General features: G+C 37.7%; 1 protein-coding gene across 1 annotated transcript in view; it reads left to right on the top strand.

The window, feature by feature from the left end:
* LOC128661757 (alanine aminotransferase 2-like) overlaps positions 1 to 24,414 on the top strand; it is a 120,588-nt gene that overhangs the window by 75,623 nt on the left and 20,551 nt on the right. Inside the window, exon 7 of the mRNA XM_053715977.1 lies at positions 4,905 to 5,060. Within this exon, the coding sequence (XP_053571952.1) occupies positions 4,905 to 5,060 (156 nt within the window). The remainder of the gene's footprint in view (positions 1 to 4,904; positions 5,061 to 24,414) is intronic.

The raw sequence follows: 24,414 nt of genomic DNA, 5'->3' as shown, positions 1-24,414 counted from the left end.
ATTTGCATGTAGTTGGTATTCCTGAAAGTGTTAATGGCAAGGATCTCCTAGCATTCACAGCCCTTATCTTCCCAAAGCTACTGGGCATCCCACAGGACATCCTACCCATCGATATTGAAAGGACCCATAGGGTTGGACCTGAACGTAACTTGAAAAATGGCAATTCGAAACCTAGGCAAGTGATATTCAAATGCCTTAACTTCCAAGAAAAGCTGAAAATCCTATGCGCCTATAGAATGCAAAAGGAAGTAAAATATGAAGACCACTGTCTCCTTCTCTCTCAAGCCTTTTCTTCAGAAGTTTCCAAGCAACGCAAAGAATTTGCAACAATCTTATCTCGTCTCTACAATCAAGGACATCAAGTAGCTTTATTGTACCCTGCTAAGTTTTGTCTTCAGACAACTTCAGTCCCTAAGTACTTTCACACCCCTCAGGCTGTGGAGACCTACCTGACCACAGAAAGATGCCAAGAAGCTGGTTAAAAGACACTTCGACAGATAAGCATGTAACTATAACCTCGGTGACATATACCGATGGATATGACTGATTGCACTGGTTTGTTCTTAATGGTGTTGATGAAATTTCAATCTTATGTTCTTATCTCTGCAAAATGGTTAACATATCATAAGTACCAGTTTGCTTTGTTAATACAGTCTGGAAGAGATAGAAAGCTCACTTTTTCTCTTGTTTTTGTGAATTTTAATTGTTTAGTAATCAAATACTTGCCTATATTTCTTGTATTGCATTTCTTATAAGGTTATCCTTTTACCTAATACTGCTATGTATTGTACAGCTGATCTCTAAAGTATATAGTGTGAGTAAGCTGATAGATTGTTACAAACCGAACCGCTATGATCACTGCAACAGCAGCTCTGCACCATTACTTGCAGTAGGCTTTAAAACATCACATTATATATGGGGCTTTGCTCTTTACTAAGGAGAAACATATCCTCTCTAGTGTACATTGTAATTGTCTTGACTGTGGAGATTATTAATAAAATCCACATTGCTGTGTATACCACCCAGGTAATTTCTGCTTACAATGACTCCCCACAAAACCTGAAAGTCCTGGACACATGTTCCCTCATCTTTCCCTTTTTTTCCTCTTTCACATACTCACTGTTAGACTCTAGATGACGCTCAAGTTGACTTCCTGAAACATAGAGGTATTAACTCCCCAATAAAGCGAAAATCAATCCTAACTCCTTTAAAATGACTTGAATCTGACATTGCATTCCTGCAGTAAACACACCTGACAGATGTAGAGCATGATATATTACAGAGGGACTGGGTGGGATTGACTTCTTACCTCTCTTACACGAGCTGAAGCAGAGGATTGGCCATCCTGTTTGGAAAACATTACTCAGTAGACATCCTTCACACCCAAAAAGACATTGAGGGTAGATTACTTATCTTAAAAACTAAGATAAATAAAGCAGTATACACTCTGTGTAATATTTATGTCCCCATCTCTAAAAACATTTCCTTATGGGATAGTCTGATTCAGGCCCTGACACCATACATAGGCACCCCGTTGATAATAGGGGGTGATTTTAATCTGGCTCCAAATCCACAGCTAGACAGAACCTGGCTCCAACCCTCAAATGTTAATGACAGACTTATGACATATAAAGGTAAATTTGTAAACAAAGTGTTTAACAGGCTACATGCAGAACTGGCGGTGTGTGACATCTGGAGAAGAGGCACCCAACGGATAGAGATTATATAAAAAACTGCTGGATCCCTGTCCAGAATAGATATGTTTTTAGTATCAGAATCTCTAATCCCGAGAATCAAATAAGAGAAAAACTCAGATATTCTTCACTCAGACCATGCCCCTGTAGAATTAACACTACAACATCACAAACCCAGACCAATAGAAATATGCTCAGATTCCCAACTTACTTATATAATTATGTAGCTTTCCAAAAATATCTAGTGCATTGCTGGAATGACTTCTACACTGACAATCAAAAACATCTAAATAATCCCCAGCTGTTTTGGGTAACTGCAAAGATTGTCCTGACAGGATAGATAATCTCTTATGTGGCCAACTTAAAACATAAAAACCACCAAAAATATAATGATCTTCAAAAGCATATAGAACAAACATTTAAAACATATTGTAACCTTAATTCTAAAACAGCTTATAAAGCGGTTCTTCTTTCCAAAGAGGAACTGGATACCTTTCTTAAACAAAGTGCTGCCTCTGTGGTCTTAAAAATGGCAGGTAGATTCCATAAGTTCGGAAACAGATCAGGCATGTTGTTGGCTTCCTTAGTAAAAAAATGAACTACAAGAAGAGAGGTGGCACCTTTAAGATATCAAGGAAACCCATATAAAAACCCTACAGACATAGCGAAATGCTTTGTGGATTATTTAAAAAAACTATACACTAAACAACCGGTAGCAACACCTGAGACACTAGAAACTTTCTGGCGTTCAATCTCACACCTCCAACTCACAAAGGAACATGTAGATGCCTTAAATGCACCCATATCAGCAGACAAAGTACAAACTACTATTAAATCACTAGCCCTGGGTAAAGCGGTGGGGCCCGATGGACTCCCATCAGAGTTCTACCAGATCTTACAAGCCCGTATTTCCCCAACTTTGGTCAAACTATTCAATGATTTCCTTCAGGAACGGGACCCACCTCAATTACTTTTTCCTCGGCTTACATAACCTTAACTCCTAAACCAGGTAAAGATCATTCATGGCTAGAGTCTTATTGTCCTATCTCTCTCCTCAATACAGATTACAAGCTTTTCCCAAAGATTCTTGCAAATCACATAAAAATTATCTTGCCCTCCTTATTAAATCCCGACCAAACCGGGTTTGTCTTTCAACGTACATCGGTGACTAACCTAAGTCGTTTGCTGCACATAATAAATTACTATTGGGAGACAGGTAGGACAGGCCCAAAAGAAAATCATAGAGAAACATTTCTTCTATCTCTTGACATGGAAAAGGCCTTTGACCGAGTTTAATGGCCCAATTTGTTTAATGCACCTGAACGATTTAATTTCCAAGGCTCTTTCCTACATGCGCTACACAACATATACTCGAGCCCTAGAGCATGTATATCCATTAATGGTCTGTTTTCTTCAGATTTTACTCTAGAGAGGCACCAGACAAGGCTGCCCCTTATCACCCTTGATTTTTGACATGGCATTAGAGCCATTAGCTGTAAAACTTAGACAAGCTTTCCTGGGAGTATCAGTTAATGGTAGTATTAATAAGCTTACCTTATATGCAGATGACCTCCTTCTATTTAATCCAAAGACCCATGTCCCTATAATCTTAGGAAATTTTATGGCTGCATCAACATACTTCTAGGGCAACCTCATATCCTTTTGTCGAAGTATCCAACTCACTCACATATTTAGGCATCCATTTACATAAAAACCCATATAAATTATATGACTTGAACATTGCGAGACAATGTAAATCACTATGCACTCAGCTGTCCAACTGGAAAAACGTTCCCCTGAACCTTACAGGTCACATAAATCTGCTTAAAATGTCCTTACTCCCAAGACTGCTCTACCCGTTATTAATGCTACCACTCCTAATGACTAGGAAAGAAACAGCAGAACCAGAGAGAGCCACTAGACAGTTCTTATAGCAAGGTAAAACCCCCAGAATAGCTGCTTGTAAGTTACATCTCTCATGTGACAACAGAGGTTTGGGCCTACCAAATTTAAAATTCTACAACTGGGCCTCCTTGCTGAGACTGGCAACAGATTGGCAATTTAACTCGGCACACTTCTGTGATCTACCCCTGGAAGACGCAGTAACCACACCATGTGCCTTATCATATCTCCCATACTGTCCTAAAAATGAAATACCACTACATGTTAAAAATAGCATACTATACAGAGACCCCCTCAAGGTCTGGTATCAGGCTCATAATCTATTAAAATTTCCAAAACCCTCACCCAAATTCATCACCCTGAGGGAAAACACAAAGTTTACTGCTGGAGATGAAAATGCTCCTTTTTGCGTCTGGTGAGAGAGGGGATTGCGAAAGGTGGGTGATGTTTTGGACCCTTTGTTTCACACAGTCAGGTCATTTTAAGAACTAAAAGATAAATATGAAATTCCCAACAATCACTTTTATGCCTACCTAAAATTCGACATTACATAAGAAAGATAGAGAAAAACCACCCAAACTTCTGGAGAACTGCTCCATTTACTATCTCACTAATGGCATTTAGCATTGGTCGCTTTTCGATCTCAGACTTTTAACAAGAACTCCTTAGAACACAAACAGTTGATATCCAAGCAGACACTCTACAAAAATTACAATTGGACACCACTAATGACATTACCATACAAGACATAAAAAACAGCCTTGTCAAAACCAAAACAGCGACACTGTCACTTACACTATGGGAAGCCCACATTAGATTAATCCATAGAGACTATATCACACCACTATTGTAATCCCTCTCTGACTCATTATTTCCATGAGTGACCAATGGTTAGACACTTTTGGGTTGCTTACAGTATTGGCTCAAAATAACCCTAAATATAGAGCTTCAATTTGACATAACTACAATATGCCTTTTCAAATGGACTAATATCAGCAATAAACTTTACCCTCTAATATCTTTATCTTAATTGCCAAACAACGTAAATGAGTTGTAGTAAATATATAATACTCAGATTGTAAAAAGTAATATGTGGGGTACTGTAATGATTGTATTGTGCCCAGATTTTTTGACATTTTTATAAATTTCCTAGATGAAGTATTAGACAAATAGCAAATGAGTTAACATTAATAAAGGATTTATCTACCTCTTACTTAAATGGGACAAGATTCTATCTATAGATATAGCTTTCCATATGTCTCTTTGCACAGACTGATATGGGTCACTGTAACATTTGTCTTTTCTTAGGAGAAGCAGAAGGCTCTCAGTAACCTGGGGGAGAAAGCAAGACTCGCCGAGATGCTCCTAAACCAGGTTCCTGGGATTCAGTGTAATCCTATTCAGGGAGCCTTGCACTTCTTTCCAAGGATCCACATTCCAGACAAAGCTGTCAGACTTGCCAAGGTAAGGGGCAAATTCTGATTACTGAGTGGTCTTGTAGCAGCAGATATCAGATAAAATGTAACTATTATAGGACTCATGGGATACACTGATTCTTTGTAGGAGGAGCATAGGAGAGTGCTGAGTATTTCATTTACTGGTGGGCAGATTTACCTTCTGTTCATCACTTCCTCTGGGTTACTATCACAAGCCAGCGCATGAATGTACCCACTAAAAAGCCCAGCTGCTTGTTTATTCTGGGACTGTATTTTTACATTGTTTCACTAGGTATTAAGTCATTATTGTGATAATTATAATTACAACCAGTATTACATTTGTGTGTGTTAAACTCTTGCTTTTTTGTGTTTTTTCATACATCAGTGTACACAAAGTCAAAAAGACAAGAAGGCGCCTCATAAGGTAGAAACTCAATGTAGCGGACAATGAACAAATGAAGGTACAGAAAGGTCAATGTGCAAATATAACAGGCCGGATCCTCTGAGTCGTCCGGCAGACTCACCTCTGGGGCAGGGTTGGTTTTTCCAGGGGTGCTTTGTGCGGCTTCCCAAGAAGACTTACAAGACATAGTCTTGTAAATGGGGTAGCATGGCATGCGGGACTCCCAAAACGAGGATATAAAAGGAATTGAATGTAGCAGAGATAATACAATTAAAACAATGTATTAAAAGTATCAAAAATGACAAGTTTCTCAGTAGACAACCACTGTTTCATCAGGCTATGCTTACTGCGTGCTACCCCATTCACAAGTCGCTGTCTTGTTCGTCTTCTTGTGAAGGGGCACAAAGCACACCTGGGAACAGATATCCTGCACCAGAGGCGAGTCTGCCGGACGACTCAGAGGATCCGGCCTGTTTTATTTGCACATTGATGTGCTTTACGAAATGAGAGTACCTTTCTGTACCTGTATTTGTTCATTGCCCTCTACTTTGAGTTTCTACCCTATGAGGTGTCTTCTTGTCTTTTTCACATTTTTAGACTATCCTAGCGTCTGGCCAGACACTTAGAAGAACAGCCTCGAAGGGTTGTGAAAATAGGATTCGATTAATTGTGCGACTTTCACCTGTTATCTCCTTGGGACCTGATCCGGATATCTTGGTCTGGACTCTGAGAGACTCTCCTTTCCCATTTTTATATTTTTATATTTCCTTATTATATCTTTATTTTTATATTGTATAATTTTTACTTTTCATTTTAACCTGTTTGCCACTTGGGCTCTAACATTTGCTCCGCCCTGATCTCATTACATATTTGCTCCATATGTTATACTTATATTTATTGTTGTTTTCCCTATTGGTCCCCCCTGATAGGCTCTTCTGGTGCATCTACTCTTGTATGATTATTCTCACATTACTTCTTATTTTAGTGTACACAAAGGTCTAGAGACAACCGTGACAGCAGCCACATTTCACTGCAACTTAAGGCTGTTAATGTGGACTGTAATTACATCCTCAAGCTAGCCAAAAAAGATATGTAAATTATATAGATAGTGATAGATACGTGTGACGTGTTGTGCTTATTAGCTCTTCTGTATATAGTGATAGATTCATGTGACGTGTTGTGCTTATTAGCTCTTCTGTATATAGTAATAAATTTGTGTGACATATTGTGCTTATTAGCTCTTCTGTATATAGTGATAGATACATGTGACGTATTGTGCTTATTAGCTCTTCTGTATATAGTGATAGATACATGTGATGTGTTGTGCTTATTAGCTCTTCTGTATATAGTGATAGATACATGTGATGTGTTGTGCTTATTAGCTCTTCTGTATATAGTGATAGATTCATGTGACGTGTTGTGCTTATTAGCTCTTCTGTATATAGTGATAGATTTGTGTGACGTATTGTGCTTATTAGCTCTTCTGTATATAGTGATAGATTGATGTGACGTGTTGTGCTTATTAGCTCTTCTGTATATAGTGATAGATACGTGTGACGTGTTGTGCTTATTAGCTCTTCTGTATATAGTGATAGATTCATGTGACGTGTTGTGCTTATTAGCTCTTCTGTATATAGTGATAGATACATGTGACGTATTGTGCTTATTAGCTCTTCTGTATATAGTGATAGATACATGTGATGTGTTGTGCTTATTAGCTCTTCTGTATATAGTGATAGATTCGTGTGACGTATTGTGCTTATTAGCTCTTCTGTATATAGTGATAGATTCATGTGACGTGTTGTGCTTATTAGCTCTTCTGTATATAGTGATAGATTGATGTGACGTGTTGTGCTTATTAGCTCTTCTGTATATAGTGATAGATTCATGTGACGTGTTGTGCTTATTAGCTCTTCTGTATATAGTGATAGATACATGTGACGTGTTGTGCTTATTAGCTCTTCTGTATATAGTGATAGATACATGTGACGTGTTGTGCTTATTAGCTCTTCTGTATATAGTGATAGATACATGTGACGTGTTGTGCTTATTAGCTCTTCTGTATATAGTGATAGATACATGTGATGTGTTGTGCTTATTAGCTCTTCTGTATATAGTGATAGATACGTGTGACGTGTTGTGCTTATTAGCTCTTCTGTATATAGTGATAGATTCATGTGATGTGTTGTGCTTATTAGCTCTTCTGTATATAGTGATAGATACATGTGACGTGTTGTGCTTATTAGCTCTTCTGTATATAGTGATAGATTCATGTGACGTGTTGTGCTTATTAGCTCTTCTGTATATAGTGATAGATACATGTGACGTGTTGTGCTTATTAGCTCTTCTGTATATAGTGATAGATTTGTGTGACGGGTTGTGCTTATTAGCTCTTCTGTATATAGTGATAGATACATGTGACGTGTTGTGCTAATTAGCTCTTCTATATATAGTGATAGATACGTGTGACGTGTTGTGCTTATTAGCTCTTCTGTATATAGTGATAGATACGTGTGACGTGTTGTGCTTATTAGCTCTTCTGTATATAGTGATAGATACATGTGATGTGTTGTGCTTATTAGCTCTTCTGTATATAGTGATAGATACATATGACGTGTTGTGCTTATTAGCTCTTCTGTATATAGTGATAGATACGTGTGACGTGTTGTGCTTATTAGCTCTTCTGTATATAGTGATAGATACATATGACGTGTTGTGCTTATTAGCTCTTCTGTATATAGTGATAGATACATGTGACGTGTTGTGCTTATTAGCTCTTCTGTATATAGTGATAGATACATGTGACGTATTGTGCTTATTAGCTATTCTGTATATAGTGATAGATTTGTGTGATGTGTTGTGCTTATTAGCTCTTCTGTATATAGCGATAGATACATGTGACGTGTTGTGCTTATTAGCTCTTCTGTATATAGTGATAGATTCGTGTGACGTGTTGTGCTTATTAGCTCTTCTGTACATAGTGATAGATACATGTGACGTATTGTGCTTATTAGCTCTTCTGTATATAGTGATACATTTGTGTGATGTGTTGTGCTTATTAGCTCTTCTGTATATAGTGATAGATTTGTGTGATGTGTTGTGCTTATTAGCTCTTCTGTATATAGTGATAGATACATGTGACGTGTTGTGCTTATTAGCTCTTCTGTATATAGTGATAGATACATGTGATGTGTTGTGCTTATTAGCTCTTTTGTATATAGTGATAGATAGGTGTGATGTATTGTGATTATTAGCTCTTCTGTATATAGTGATAGATACGTGTGACGTGTTGTGCTTATTAGCTCTTCTGTATATAGTGATAGATTCATGTGACGTGTTGTGCTTATTAGCTCTTCTGTATATAGTGATAGATACGTGTGACGTGTTGTGCTTATTAGCTCTTCTGTATATAGTGATAGATACATGTGATGTGTTGTGCTTATTAGCTCTTCTGTATATAGTGATAGATTCATGTGACGTGTTGTGCTTATTAGCTCTTCTGTATATAGTGATAGATTCATGTGACGTGTTGTGCTTATTAGCTCTTCTGTATATAGTGATAGATGCGTGTGATGTGTTGTGCTTATTAGCTCTTCTGTATATAGTGATAGATACATATGACGTGTTGTGCTTATTAGCTCTTCTGTATATAGTGATAGATACATGTGATGTGTTGTGCTTATTAGCTCTTCTGTATATAGTGATAGATATATATGACGTGTTGTGCTTATTAGCTCTTCTGTATATAGTGATAGATTCATGTGACGTGCTGTGCTTATTAGCTCTTCTGTATATAGTGATAGATACATGTGACGTATTGTGCTTATTAGCTCTTCTGTATATAGTGATAGATACATGTGACGTGTTGTGCTTATTAGCTCTTCTGTATATAGTGATAGATTTGTGTGACGGGTTGTGCTTATTAGCTCTTCTGTATATAGTGATAGATACATGTGACGTGTTGTGCTAATTAGCTCTTCTGTATATAGTGATAGATACGTGTGACGTGTTGTGCTTATTAGCTCTTCTGTATATAGTGATAGATACATGTGATGTGTTGTGCTTATTAGCTCTTCTGTATATAGTGATAGATACATGTGATGTGTTGTGCTTATTAGCTCTTCTGTATATAGTGATAGATTCATGTGACGTGTTGTGCTTATTAGCTCTTCTGTATATAGTGATAGATACATGTGACGTGCTGTGCTTATTAGCTCTTCTGTATATAGTGATAGATACATGTGACGTATTGTGCTTATTAGCTCTTCTGTATATAGTGATAGATACATGCGATGTGTTGTGCTTATTAGCTCTTCTGTATATAGTGATAGATTCATGTGACGTGTTGTGCTTATTAGCTCTTCTGTATATATTGATAGATACATGTGACGTGTTGTGCTTATTAGCTCTTCTGTATATAGTGATAGATACATGTGACGTATTGTGCTTATTAGCTCATCTGTATATAGTGATAGATACGTGTGACGTGTTGTGCTTATTAGCTCTTCTGTATATAGTGATAGATGCGTGTGATGTGTTGTGCTTATTAGCTCTTCTGTATATAGTGATAGATACATATGACGTGTTGTGCTTATTAGCTCTTCTGTATATAGTGATAGATACATGTGATGTGTTGTGCTTATTAGCTCTTCTGTATATAGTGATAGATATATATGACGTGTTGTGCTTATTAGCTCTTCTGTATATAGTGATAGATTCATGTGACGTGCTGTGCTTATTAGCTCTTCTGTATATAGTGATAGATACATGTGACGTATTGTGCTTATTAGCTCTTCTGTATATAGTGATAGATACATGTGACATGTTGTGCTAATTAGCTCTTCTGTATATAGTGATAGATACGTGTGACATGTTGTGCTTATTAGCTCTTCTGTATATAGTGATAGATACGTGTGACGTGTTGTGCTTATTAGCTCTTCTGTATATAGTGATAGATACATGTGACGTATTGTGCTTATTAGCTCATCTGTATATAGTGATAGATACGTGTGACGTGTTGTGCTTATTAGCTCTTCTGTATATAGTGATAGATACATGTGATGTGTTGTGCTTATTAGCTCTTCTGTATATAGTGATAGATACATGTGACGTGTTGTGCTTATTAGCTCTTCTGTATATAGTGATAGATACATGTGACATATTGTGCTTATTAGCTCTTCTGTATATAGTGATAGATACATGTGACGTGTTGTGCTAATTAGCTCTTCTGTATATAGTGATAGATACATGTGACGTGTTGTGCTTATTAGCTCTTCTGTATATAGTGATAGATACATGTGACATGTTGTGCTTATTAGCTCTTCTGTATATAGTGATAGATTCATGTGACGTGTTGTGCTTATTAGCTCTTCTGTATATAGTAATAGATACATGTGACATGTTGTGCTTATTAGCTCTTCTGTATATAGTGATAGATTCATGTGACGTGTTGTGCTTATTAGCTCTTCTGTATATAGTGATAGATACATGTGACGTGTTGTGCTTATTAGCTCTTCTGTATATAGTGATAGATACATGTGACGTGTTGTGCTTATTAGCTCTTCTGTATATAGTGATAGATACATGTGATGTGTTGTGCTTATTAGCTCTTCTGTATATAGTGATAGATACATGTGATGTATTGTGCTTATTAGCTCTTCTGTATATAGTAATAGACTTGTGTGACGTATTGTGCTTATTAGCTCTTCTGTATATAGTGATAGATTCGTGTGACGTATTGTGCTTATTAGCTCTTCTGTATATAGTGATAGATACGTGTGATGTATTGTGCTTATTAGCTCTTCTGTATATAGTGATAGATTCATGTGACGTGTTGTGCTTATTAGCTCTTCTGTATATAGTGATAGATTCGTGTGACGTATTGTGCTTATTAGCTCTTCTGTATATAGTGATAGATACGTGTGATGTATTGTGCTTATTAGCTCTTCTGTATATAGTGATAGATTTGTGTGACGTGTCGTGCTTATTAGCTCTTCTGTATATAGTGATAGATACATGTGATGTGTTGTGCTTATTAGCTCTTCTGTATATAGTGATAGATTCGTGTGACGTGTTGTGCTTATTAGCTCTTCTGTATATAGTGATAGATACATGTGACGTATTGTGCTTATTAGCTCTTCTGTATATAGTGATAGATACATGTGAAGTGTTGTGCTTATTAGCTCTTCTGTATATAGTAATAGATACATGTGACATGTTGTGCTTATTAGCTCTTCTGTATATAGTGATAGATACATGTGACGTGTTGTGCTTATTAGCTCTTCTGTATATAGTGATAGATGTGTGTGACGTATAGTGCTTATTAGCTCTTCTGTATATAGTGATAAATACATGTGACGTGTTGTGCTTATTAGCTCTTCTGTATATAGTGATAGATTCATGTGACGTGTTGTGCTTATTAGCTCTTCTGTATATAGTGATAGATACATGTGACGTGTTGTGCTTATTAGCTCTTCTGTATATAGTGATAGATACATGTGACGTGTTGTGCTTATTAGCTCTTCTGTATATAGTGATAGATACATGTGACGTGTTGTGCTTATTAGCTCTTCTGTATATAGTGATAGATACATGTGACGTGTTGTGCTTATTAGCTCTTCTGTATATAGTGATAGATACATGTGACGTGTTGTGCTTATTAGCTCTTCTGTATATAGTGATAGATTCATGTGACGTGTTGTGCTTATTAGCTCTTCTGTATATAGTGATAGATTCATGTGACGTGTTGTGCTTATTAGCTCTTCTGTATATAGTGATAGATACGTGTGAAATGTTGTGCTTATTAGCTCTTCTGTATATAGTGATAGATTCATGTGACGTGTTGTGCTTATTAGCTCTTCTGTATATAGTGATAGATACGTGTGATGTATTGTGCTTATTAGCTCTTCTGTATATAGTAATAGATTTGTGTGACGTATTGTGCTTATTAGCTCTTCTGTATATAGTGATAGATTCATGTGACGTATTGTGCTTATCAGCTCTTCTGTATATAGTGATAGATACGTGTGATGTATTGTGCTTATTAGCTCTTCTGTATATAGTAATAGATACATGTGACATGTTGTGCTTATTAGCTCTTCTGTATATAGTGATAGATACATGTGATGTGTTGTGCTTATTAGCTCTTCTGTATATAGTGATAGATACATGTGATGTGTTGTGCTTATTAGCTCTTCTGTATATAGTGATAGATTTGTGTGGCGTGTTGTGCTTATTAGCTCTTCTGTATATAGTGATAGATACATGTGACGTGTTGTGCTTATTAGCTCTTCTGTATATAGTGATAGATACATGTGACGTGTTGTGCTTATTAGCTCTTCTGTATATAGTGATAGATTCATGTTATGTATTGTGCTTATTAGCTCTTCTGTATATAGTGATAGATACATGTGACGTGTTGTGCTTATTAGCTCTTCTGTATATAGTGATAGATACATGTGACGTGTTGTGCTTATTAGCTCTTTTGTAAATAGTGATAGATACGTGTGATGTGTTGTGCTTATTAGCTCTTCTGTATATAGTGATAGATTTGTGTGACGTATTGTGCTTATTAGCTCTTCTGTATATAGTGATAGATTTGTGTAACGTATTGTGCTTATTAGCTCTTCTGTATATAGTGATAGATTCATGTGACGTGTTGTGCTTTTTAGCTCTTCTGTATATAGTGATAGATTTGTGTGACGTATTATGCTTATTAGCTCTTCTGTATATAGTGATAGATTCATGTGACGTATTGTGCTTATCAGCTCTTCTGTATATAGTGATAGATACGTGTGATGTATTGTGCTTATTAGCTCTTCTGTATATAGTGATAGATACATGTGACGTGTTGTGCTTATTAGCTCTTCTGTATATAGTGATAGATACATGTGACGTGTTGTGCTTATTAGCTCTTCTGTATATAGTGATAGATACATGTGACGTGTTGTGCTTATTAGCTCTTCTGTATATAGTGATAGATACATGTGACGTGTTGTGCTTATTAGCTCTTCTGTATATAGTGATAGATACATGTGACGTGTTGTGCTTATTAGCTCTTCTGTATATAGTAATAGATACATGTGACATGTTGTGCTTATTAGCTCTTCTGTATATAGTGATAGATTCATGTGACGTGTTGTGCTTTTTAGCTCTTCTGTATATAGTGATAGATTTGTGTGACGTATTGTGCTTATTAGCTCTTCTGTATATGGGCTTTGTATGTAAGAGTGAGAGTTTTGTGTTTGATCCTAGAGGCAAGAGGAAGCCAGTGAAGGGATTGGCAGAGAGGCGCAGCAGATGAAGAGCGACGTGTAAGGAAGATGAGTCTGGCAGAGGCATTCATTATGGATTATAAAGGAGCTAGGCGGCAGGTGGGGAGACCAGAGAGGACAGAGTTGCAGTAATCAAGGCGGGAAAGAATGAGAGAGTGGATTAAAATCTTAGTTGTGTCTTGTGTAAGGAAGTGTCTATTTTTAGAGATGTTTTTAAGGTGGAAGCGGCAGGCTGTAGCCAAGGACTGAATGTGAGGAGTGAAGGAAAGATCTGAGTCATATGTGACCCCGAGACATTGGGCATGCAGGGTAGGGCTAATGATGGAGTTGTCGACAGTTATAGAGATATTGGGGGTGGAGATTTTGGAAGAAGGGGGGAAAATGAGGAGCTCAGTTTTGGAGAGATTTAGCTTGAGGTAGTGAGAGGACATCCAGGAAGAGATGTGAGAAAGACAGTTAGTGACACGGGTTAGCAAGGAAGGAGATAGTTCTGGTGCAGAGAAGTAGATTTGGGTGTCATCGGCATACAGATGATATTGGAAACCGTGGGACTTAATTAGGGAACCTAGTGATGACGTATAGATTGAGAAGAGAAGGGGACCGAGGACAGAGCCTTGCGGTACTCCGACAGAAAGTGGTGACGGGGCAGAGGAGGCCCCAGAGAAGGTTACACTGAAGGTACGGTTTGACAGGTAGGAAGAGAGCCACGAAAGGGCTGTGTCACAGATGCCGAAGGATTGAAGGGTTTGGAGCAAAAGAGGGTGGTCGACAGTGTCAAAGGCTGCAGACAGATCAAGGAGGATAAGCAGAGAGAAGTGGCCTTTTGATTTAGCTGTAAGTAGGTCGTTGGTGACCTTAACAATAGCTGTCTCTGTGGAGTGATAGGGACAAAATACAGATTGCAGCAGGTCAAGAAGGGAGTTTAACGTAAGGAAATGGGATAGGCATGCATATACTAGTTTTTCGAGAAGCTTTGAAGCAAGAGGGAGGAGGGAAATTGGGCGGTAGTTGGATGGGGAGGTAGGATCAAGGGAAGGTTTTTTGAGGATAGGTGTGACCAGTGCATGTTTCATCGATGAGGGAAATGTACCAGTGCTGAGGGAGAGGTTGAAAATGTGTGTTAGCATAGGGGTAAGGGTAGCAGAGAGAGAGGGGAGCAGCTGTGAGGGGATAGGGTCAAGGGGACAGGTAGTGAGGTGAGAGCGCAGTATAAGTGCTTAAACTTTGTCCTCAGTAACAGAGGAGAATGAACTAAGTTTCAGGTTATGAGGGTTGTGGTTGAGTGAGAGTATTTGAGGGGGGGGAGAGAATGGAATTGTGTTGAGAGCTGATTTCATGTCTGATGGAGTCAATTTTGTTAATGAAGTGACTGGCAAAGTCTTGAGCTGACAGAGAAGTTGTATTATGCTTATTAGCTCTTCTGTATATAGTGATAGATACATGTGACGTGTTGTGCTTATTAGCTCTTCTGTATATAGCGATAGATACATGTGACTTGTTGTGCTTATTAGCTCTTCTGTATATAGTGATAGATTCATGTGACGTGTTGTGCTTATTAGCTCTTCTGTATATAGTGATAGATACATGTGACGTGTTGTGCTTATTAGCTCTTCTGTATATAGTGATAGATTCGTGTGACGTGTTGTGCTTATTAGCTCTTCTGTATATAGTGATAGATTTGTGTGATGTGTTGTGCTTATTAGCTCTTCTGTATATAGTGATAGATACATGTGACGTGTTGTGCTTATTAGCGCTTCTGTATATAGTGATAGATACATGTGACATGTTGTGCTTATTAGCTCTTCTGTATATAGTGATAGATTCATGTGACGTGTTGTGCTTATTAGCTCATCTGTATATAGTGATAGATTCGTGTGACGTATTGTGCTTATTAGCTCTTCTGTATATAGTGATAGATACATGTGATGTGTTGTGCTTATTAGCTCTTCTGTATATAGTGATAGATTCATGTGACGTGTTGTGCTTATTAGCTCTTCTGTATATAGTGATAGATTCATGTGACGTGTTGTGCTTATTAGCTCTTCTGTATATATTGATAGATACATGTGACGTGCTGTGCTAATTAGCTCTTCTGTATATAGTGATAGATACATGTGACGTATTGTGCTTATTAGCTCTTCTGTATATAGTGATAGATACATGTGACGTGTTGTGCTAATTAGCTCTTCTGTATATAGTGATAGATACGTGTGACGTGTTGTGCTTATTAGCTCTTCTGTATATAGTGATAGATACGTGTGACGTGTTGTGCTTATTAGCTCTTCTGTATATAGTGATAGATACATGTGACGTGTTGTGCTTATTAGCTCTTCTGTATATAGTGATAGATTCATGTGACGTGTTGTGCTTATTAGCTCTTCTGTATATAGTGATAGATACATGTGACGTATTGTGCTTATTAGCTCTTCTGTATATAGTGATAGATACGTGTGACATGTTGTGCTTATTAGCTCTTCTGTATATAGTGATAGATTCATGTGACGTGTTGTGCTTATTAGCTCTTCTGTATATAGTGATAGATTCATGTGACGTGTTGTGCTTATTAGCTCTTCTGTATATAGTGATAGATACGTGTGATGTATTGTGCTTATTAGCTCTTCTGTATATAGTAATAGATTTGTGTGACGTATTGTGCTTATTAGCTCTTCTGTATATAGTGATAGATTCGTGTGACGTATTGTGCTTATTAGCTCTTCTGTATATAGTGATAGATACGTGTGATGTATTGTGCTTATTAGCTCTTCTGTATATAGTAATAGATACATGTGACATGTTGTGCTTATTAGCTCTTCTGTATATAGTGATAGATACATGTGATGTGTTGTGCTTATTAGCTCTTCTGTATATAGTGATAGATACATGTGATGTGTTGTGCTTATTAGCTCTTCTGTATATAGTGATAGATACATGTGACGTGTTGTGCTTATTAGCTCTTCTGTATATAGTGATAGATTCGTGTGACGTATTGTGCTTATTAGCTCTTCTGTATATAGTGATAGATTCATGTGACGTGTTGTGCTTTTTAGCTCTTCTGTATATAGTGATAGATTTGTGTGACGTATTGTGCTTATTAGCTCTTCTGTATATGGGCTTTGTATGTAAGAGTGAGAGTTTTGTGTTTGATCCTAGAGGCAAGAGGAAGCCAGTGAAGGGATTGGCAGAGAGGCGCAGCAGATGAAGAGCGACGTGTAAGGAAGATGAGTCTGGCAGAGGCATTCATTATGGATTATAAAGGAGCTAGGCGGCAGGTGGGGAGACCAGAGAGGACAGAGTTGCAGTAATCAAGGCGGGAAAGAATGAGAGAGTGGATTAAAATCTTAGTTGTGTCTTGTGTAAGGAAGTGTCTAATTTTAGAGATGTTTTTAAGGTGGAAGCGGCAGGCTGTAGCCAAGGACTGAATGTGAGGAGTGAAGGAAAGATCTGGGTCATATGTGACCCCGAGACATTGGGCATGCAGGGTAGGGCTAATGATGGAGTTGTCGACAGTTATAGAGATATTGGGGGTGGAGATTTTGGAAGAAGGGGGGAAAATGAGGAGCTCAGTTTTGGAGAGATTTAGCTTGAGGTAGTGAGAGGACATCCAGGAAGAGATGTGAGAAAGACAGTTAGTGACACGGGTTAGCAAGGAAGGAGATAGTTCTGGTGCAGAGAAGTAGATTTGGGTGTCATCGGCATACAAATGATATTGGAAACCGTGGGACTTAATTAGGGAACCTAGTGATGACGTATAGATTGAGAAGAGAAGGGGACCGAGGACAGAGCCTTGCGGTACTCCGACAGAAAGTGGTGACTGGGCAGAGGAGGCCCCAGAGAAGGTTACACTGAAGGTACGGTTTGACAGGTAGGAAGAGAGCCACGAAAGGGCTGTGTCACAGATGCCGAAGGATTGAAGGGTTTGGAGCAAAAGAGGGTGGTCGACAGTGTCAAAGGCTGCGGACAGATCAAGGAGGATAAGCAGAGAGAAGTGGCCTTTTGATTTAGCTGTAAGTAGGTCGTTGGTGACCTTAACAATAGCTGTCTCTGTGGAGTGATAGGGACAAAATACAGATTGCAGCAGGTCAAGAAGGGAGTTTAACGTAAGGAAATGGGATAGGCATGCATATACTAGTTTTTCGAGAAGCTTTGAAGCAAGAGGGAGGAGGGAAATTGGGCGGTAGTTGGATGGGGAGGTAGGATCAAGGGAAGGTTTTTTGAGGAGAGGTGTGAGGGAGAGGTTGAAAATGTGTGTTAGCATAGGGGCAAGGGTAGCAGAGAGAGAGGGGAGCAGCTGTGAGGGGATAGGGTCAAGGGGACAGGTAGTGAGGTGAGAGCGCAGTATAAGTGCTTAAACTTTGTCCTCAGTAACAGAGGAGAATGAACTAAGTTTCAGGTTATGAGGGTTGTGGTTGAGTGAGAGTATTTGAGGGGGGGGAGAGAATGGAATTGTGTTGAGAGCTGATTTCATGTCTGATGGAGTCAATTTTGTTAATGAAGTGACTGGCAAAGTCTTGAGCTGACAGAGAAGTTGTATTATGCTTATTAGCTCTTCTGTATATAGTGATAGATACATGTGACGTGTTGTGCTTATTAGCTCTTCTGTATATAGTGATAGATTCGTGTGACGTGTTGTGCTTATTAGCTCTTCTGTATATAGTGATAGATACATGTGACGTGTTGTGCTTATTAGCTCTTCTGTATATAGTGATAGATTCGTGTGACGTGTTGTGCTTATTAGCTCTTCTGTATATAGTGATAGATTTGTGTAATGTGTTGTGCTTATTAGCTCTTTTGTATATAGTGATAGATACATGTGACGTGTTGTGCTTATTAGCTCTTCTGTATATAGTGATAGATTCATGTGACGTGTTGTGCTTATTAGCTCTTCTGTATATAGTGATAGATACATGTGACGTGTTGTGCTTATTAGCTCTTCTGTATATAGTGATAGATTCGTGTGACGTATTGTGCTTATTAGCTCTTTTGTATATAGTGATAGATTTGTGTGATGTGTTGTGCTTATTAGCTCTTAAGTATATAGTGATAGATACATGTGACGGGTTGTGCTTATTAGCTCTTCTGTATATAGTGATAGATTCATGTGACGTGTTGTGCTTATTAGCTCTTCTGTATATAGTGATAGATTCATGTGACGTGTTGTGCTTATTAGCTCTTCTGTATATAGTGACAGATTCGTGTGATGTGTTGTGCTTATTAGCTCTTCTGTATATAGTGACAGATTCGTGTGATGTGTTGTGCTTATTAGCTCTTCTGTATATAGTGATAGATTTATGTGACGTGTTGTGCTTATTAGCTCTTCTGTATATAGTGATAGATACGTGTGACGTGTTGTGCTTATTAGCTCTTCTGTATATAGTGATAGATACATGTGATGTGTTGTGCTTATTAGCTCTTCTGTATATAGTGATAGATTCATGTGACGTGTTGTGCTTATTAGCTCTTCTGTATATAGTGATAGATTCATGTGACGTGTTGTGCTTATTAGCTCTTCTGTATATAGTGATAGATACGTGTGACGTGTTGTGCTTATTAGCTCTTCTGTATATAGTGATAGATTCATGTGACGTGTTGTGCTTATTAGCTCTTCTGTATATAGTGATAGATACGTGTGACGTGTTGTGCTTATTAGCTCTTCTGTATATAGTGATAGATACATGTGATGTGTTGTGCTTATTAGCTCTTCTGTATATAGTGATAGATTCATGTGACGTGTTGTGCTTATTAGCTCTTCTGTATATAGTGATAGATTCATGTGACGTGTTGTGCTTATTAGCTCTTCTGTATATAGTGATAGATACGTGTGATGTGTTGTGCTTATTAGCTCTTCTGTATATAGTGATAGATACATATGACGTGTTGTGCTTATTAGCTCTTCTGTATATAGTGATAGATACATGTGACGTATTGTGCTTATTAGCTCTTCTGTATATAGTGATAGATTCGTGTGATGTGTTGTGCTTATTAGCTCTTCTGTATATAGTGATAGATACATATGACGTGTTGTGCTTATTAGCTCTTCTGTATATAGTGATAGATTCATGTGACGTGCTGTGCTTATTAGCTCTTCTGTATATAGTGATAGATACATGTGACGTATTGTGCTTATTAGCTCTTCTGTATATAGTAATAGATACATGTGACATGTTGTGCTTATTAGCTCTTCTGTATATAGTGATAGATTGATGTGACGTGTTGTGCTTATTAGCTCTTCTGTATATAGTGATAGATACATGTGACGTGTTGTGCTTATTAGCTCTTCTGTATATAGTGATAGATACATGTGACGTGTTGTGCTTATTAGCTCTTCTGTATATAGTGATAGATTTGTGTGACGGGTTGTGCTTATTAGCTCTTCTGTATATAGTGATAGATACATGTGACGTGTTGTGCTAATTAGCTCTTCTGTATATAGTGATAGATACGTGTGACGTGTTGTGCTTATTAGCTCTTCTGTATATAGTGATAGATACATGTGATGTGTTGTGCTTATTAGCTCTTCTGTATATAGTGATAGATACATGTGACGTGTTGTGCTTATTAGCTCTTCTGTATATAGTGATAGATACATGTGACGTGTTGTGCTTATTAGCTCTTCTGTATATAGTGATAGATACATGTGACGTGTTGTGCTTATTAGCTCTTCTGTATATAGTGATAGATACATGTGACGTATTGTGCTTATTAGCTCATCTGTATATAGTGATAGATACATGTGACATGTTGTGCTAATTAGCTCTTCTGTATATAGTGATAGATACGTGTGACGTGTTGTGCTTATTAGCTCTTCTGTATATAGTGATAGATACGTGTGACGTGTTGTGCTTATTAGCTCTTCTGTATATAGTGATAGATACATGTGACGTATTGTGCTTATTAGCTCATCTGTATATAGTGATAGATACGTGTGACGTGTTGTGCTTATTAGCTCTTCTGTATATAGTGATAGATACATGTGATGTGTTGTGCTTATTAGCTCTTCTGTATATAGTGATAGATACATGTGACGTGTTGTGCTTATTAGCTCTTCTGTATATAGTGATAGATACATGTGACATATTGTGCTTATTAGCTCTTCTGTATATAGTGATAGATACATGTGACGTGTTGTGCTAATTAGCTCTTCTGTATATAGTGATAGATACATGTGACGTGTTGTGCTTATTAGCTCTTCTGTATATAGTGATAGATACATGTGACATGTTGTGCTTATTAGCTCTTCTGTATATAGTGATAGATTCATGTGACGTGTTGTGCTTATTAGCTCTTCTGTATATAGTAATAGATACATGTGACATGTTGTGCTTATTAGCTCTTCTGTATATAGTGATAGATTCATGTGACGTGTTGTGCTTATTAGCTCTTCTGTATATAGTGATAGATACATGTGACGTGTTGTGCTTATTAGCTCTTCTGTATATAGTGATAGATACATGTGACGTGTTGTGCTTATTAGCTCTTCTGTATATAGTGATAGATACATGTGATGTGTTGTGCTTATTAGCTCTTCTGTATATAGTGATAGATACGTGTGATGTATTGTGCTTATTAGCTCTTCTGTATATAGTAATAGACTTGTGTGACGTATTGTGCTTATTAGCTCTTCTGTATATAGTGATAGATTCATGTGACGTATTGTGCTTATTAGCTCTTCTGTATATAGTGATAGATACGTGTGATGTATTGTGCTTATTAGCTCTTCTGTATATAGTGATAGATTCATGTGACGTGTTGTGCTTATTAGCTCTTCTGTATATAGTGATAGATTCGTGTGACGTATTGTGCTTATTAGCTCTTCTGTATATAGTGATAGATACGTGTGATGTATTGTGCTTATTAGCTCTTCTGTATATAGTGATAGATTTGTGTGACGTGTTGTGCTTATTAGCTCTTCTGTATATAGTGATAGATACATGTGATGTGTTGTGCTTATTAGCTCTTCTGTATATAGTGATAGATTCGTGTGACGTATTGTGCTTATTAGCTCTTCTGTATATAGTGATAGATACGTGTGATGTATTGTGCTTATTAGCTCTTCTGTATATAGTAATAGATACATGTGACATGTTGTGCTTATTAGCTCTTCTGTATATAGTGATAGATACATGTGACGTGTTGTGCTTATTAGCTCTTCTGTATATAGTGATAGATGTGTGTGACGTATAGTGCTTATTAGCTCTTCTGTATATAGTGATAAATACATGTGACGTGTTGTGCTTATTAGCTCTTCTGTATATAGTGATAGATACATGTGACGTGTTGTGCTTATTAGCTCTTCTGTATATAGTGATAGATACATGTGACGTGTTGTGCTTATTAGCTCTTCTGTATATAGTGATAGATACATGTGACGTGTTGTGCTTATTAGCTCTTCTGTATATAGTGATAGATACATGTGACGTGTTGTGCTTATTAGCTCTTCTGTATATAGTGATAGATACATGTGACGTGTTGTGCTTATTAGCTCTTCTGTATATAGTGATAGATACATGTGACGTGTTGTGCTTATTAGCTCTTCTGTATATAGTGATAGATACATGTGACGTGTTGTGCTTATTAGCTCTTCTGTATATAGTGATAGATTCATGTGACGTGTTGTGCTTATTAGCTCTTCTGTATATAGTGATAGATTCATGTGACGTGTTGTGCTTATTAGCTCTTCTGTATATAGTGATAGATACGTGTGAAATGTTGTGCTTATTAGCTCTTCTGTATATAGTGATAGATTCATGTGACGTGTTGTGCTTATTAGCTCTTCTGTATATAGTGATAGATACGTGTGATGTATTGTGCTTATTAGCTCTTCTGTATATAGTAATAGATTTGTGTGACGTATTGTGCTTATTAGCTCTTCTGTATATAGTGATAGATTCATGTGACGTATTGTGCTTATCAGCTCTTCTGTATATAGTGATAGATACGTGTGATGTATTGTGCTTATTAGCTCTTCTGTATATAGTAATAGATACATGTGACATGTTGTGCTTATTAGCTCTTCTGTATATAGTGATAGATACATGTGATGTGTTGTGCTTATTAGCTCTTCTGTATATAGTGATAGATACATGTGATGTGTTGTGCTTATTAGCTCTTCTGTATATAGTGATAGATTTGTGTGGCGTGTTGTGCTTATTAGCTCTTCTGTATATAGTGATAGATACATGTGACGTGTTGTGCTTATTAGCTCTTCTGTATATAGTGATAGATTCATGTTATGTATTGTGCTTATTAGCTCTTCTGTATATAGTGATAGATACATGTGACGTGTTGTGCTTATTAGCTCTTCTGTATATAGTGATAGATACATGTGACGTGTTGTGCTTATTAGCTCTTCTGTAAATAGTGATAGATTTGTGTAACGTATTGTGCTTATTAGCTCTTCTGTATATAGTGATAGATTCATGTGACGTGTTGTGCTTTTTAGCTCTTCTGTATATAGTGATAGATTTGTGTGACGTATTATGCTTATTAGCTCTTCTGTATATAGTGATAGATTCATGTGACGTATTGTGCTTATCAGCTCTTCTGTATATAGTGATAGATACGTGTGATGTATTGTGCTTATTAGCTCTTCTGTATATAGTGATAGATACATGTGACGTGTTGTGCTTATTAGCTCTTCTGTATATAGTGATAGATACATGTGACGTGTTGTGCTTATTAGCTCTTCTGTATATAGTGATAGATACATGTGACGTGTTGTGCTTATTAGCTCTTCTGTATATAGTGATAGATACATGTGACGTGTTGTGCTTATTAGCTCTTCTGTATATAGTGATAGATACATGTGACGTGTTGTGCTTATTAGCTCTTCTGTATATAGTAATAGATACATGTGACATGTTGTGCTTATTAGCTCTTCTGTATATAGTGATAGATACATGTGACGTGTTGTGCTTTTTAGCTCTTCTGTATATAGTGATAGATTTGTGTGACGTATTGTGCTTATTAGCTCTTCTGTATATGGGCTTTGTATGTAAGAGTGAGAGTTTTGTGTTTGATCCTAGAGGCAAGAGGAAGCCAGTGAAGGGATTGGCAGAGAGGCGCAGCAGATGAAGAGCGACGTGTAAGGAAGATGAGTCTGGCAGAGGCATTCATTATGGATTATAAAGGAGCTAGGCGGCAGGTGGGGAGACCAGAGAGGACAGAGTTGCAGTAATCAAGGCGGGAAAGAATGAGAGAGTGGATTAAAATCTTAGTTGTGTCTTGTGTAAGGAAGTGTCTAATTTTAGAGATGTTTTTAAGGTGGAAGCGGCAGGCTGTAGCCAAGGACTGAATGTGAGGAGTGAAGGAAAGATCTGAGTCATATGTGACCCCGAGACATTGGGCATGCAGGGTAGGGCTAATGATGGAGTTGTCGACAGTTATAGAGATATTGGGGGTGGAGATTTTGGAAGAAGGGGGGAAAATGAGGAGCTCAGTTTTGGAGAGATTTAGCTTGAGGTAGTGAGAGGACATCCAGGAAGAGATGTGAGAAAGACAGTTAGTGACACGGGTTAGCAAGGAAGGAGATAGTTCTGGTGCAGAGAAGTAGATTTGGGTGTCATCGGCATACAAAAGATATTGGAAACCGTGGGACTTAATTAGGGAACCTAGTGATGACGTATAGATTGAGAAGAGAAGGGGACCGAGGACAGAGCCTTGCGGTACTCCGACAGAAAGTGGTGACGGGGCAGAGGAGGCCCCAGAGA

Source organism: Bombina bombina, chromosome 5 (genome assembly GCF_027579735.1).
Source record: "Bombina bombina isolate aBomBom1 chromosome 5, aBomBom1.pri, whole genome shotgun sequence".
NCBI lineage: Eukaryota > Metazoa > Chordata > Amphibia > Anura > Bombinatoridae > Bombina > Bombina bombina.
The sequence above is the reverse complement of the archived record's forward strand: the minus strand, read 5'-3'. Positions and strand labels throughout refer to the sequence as shown.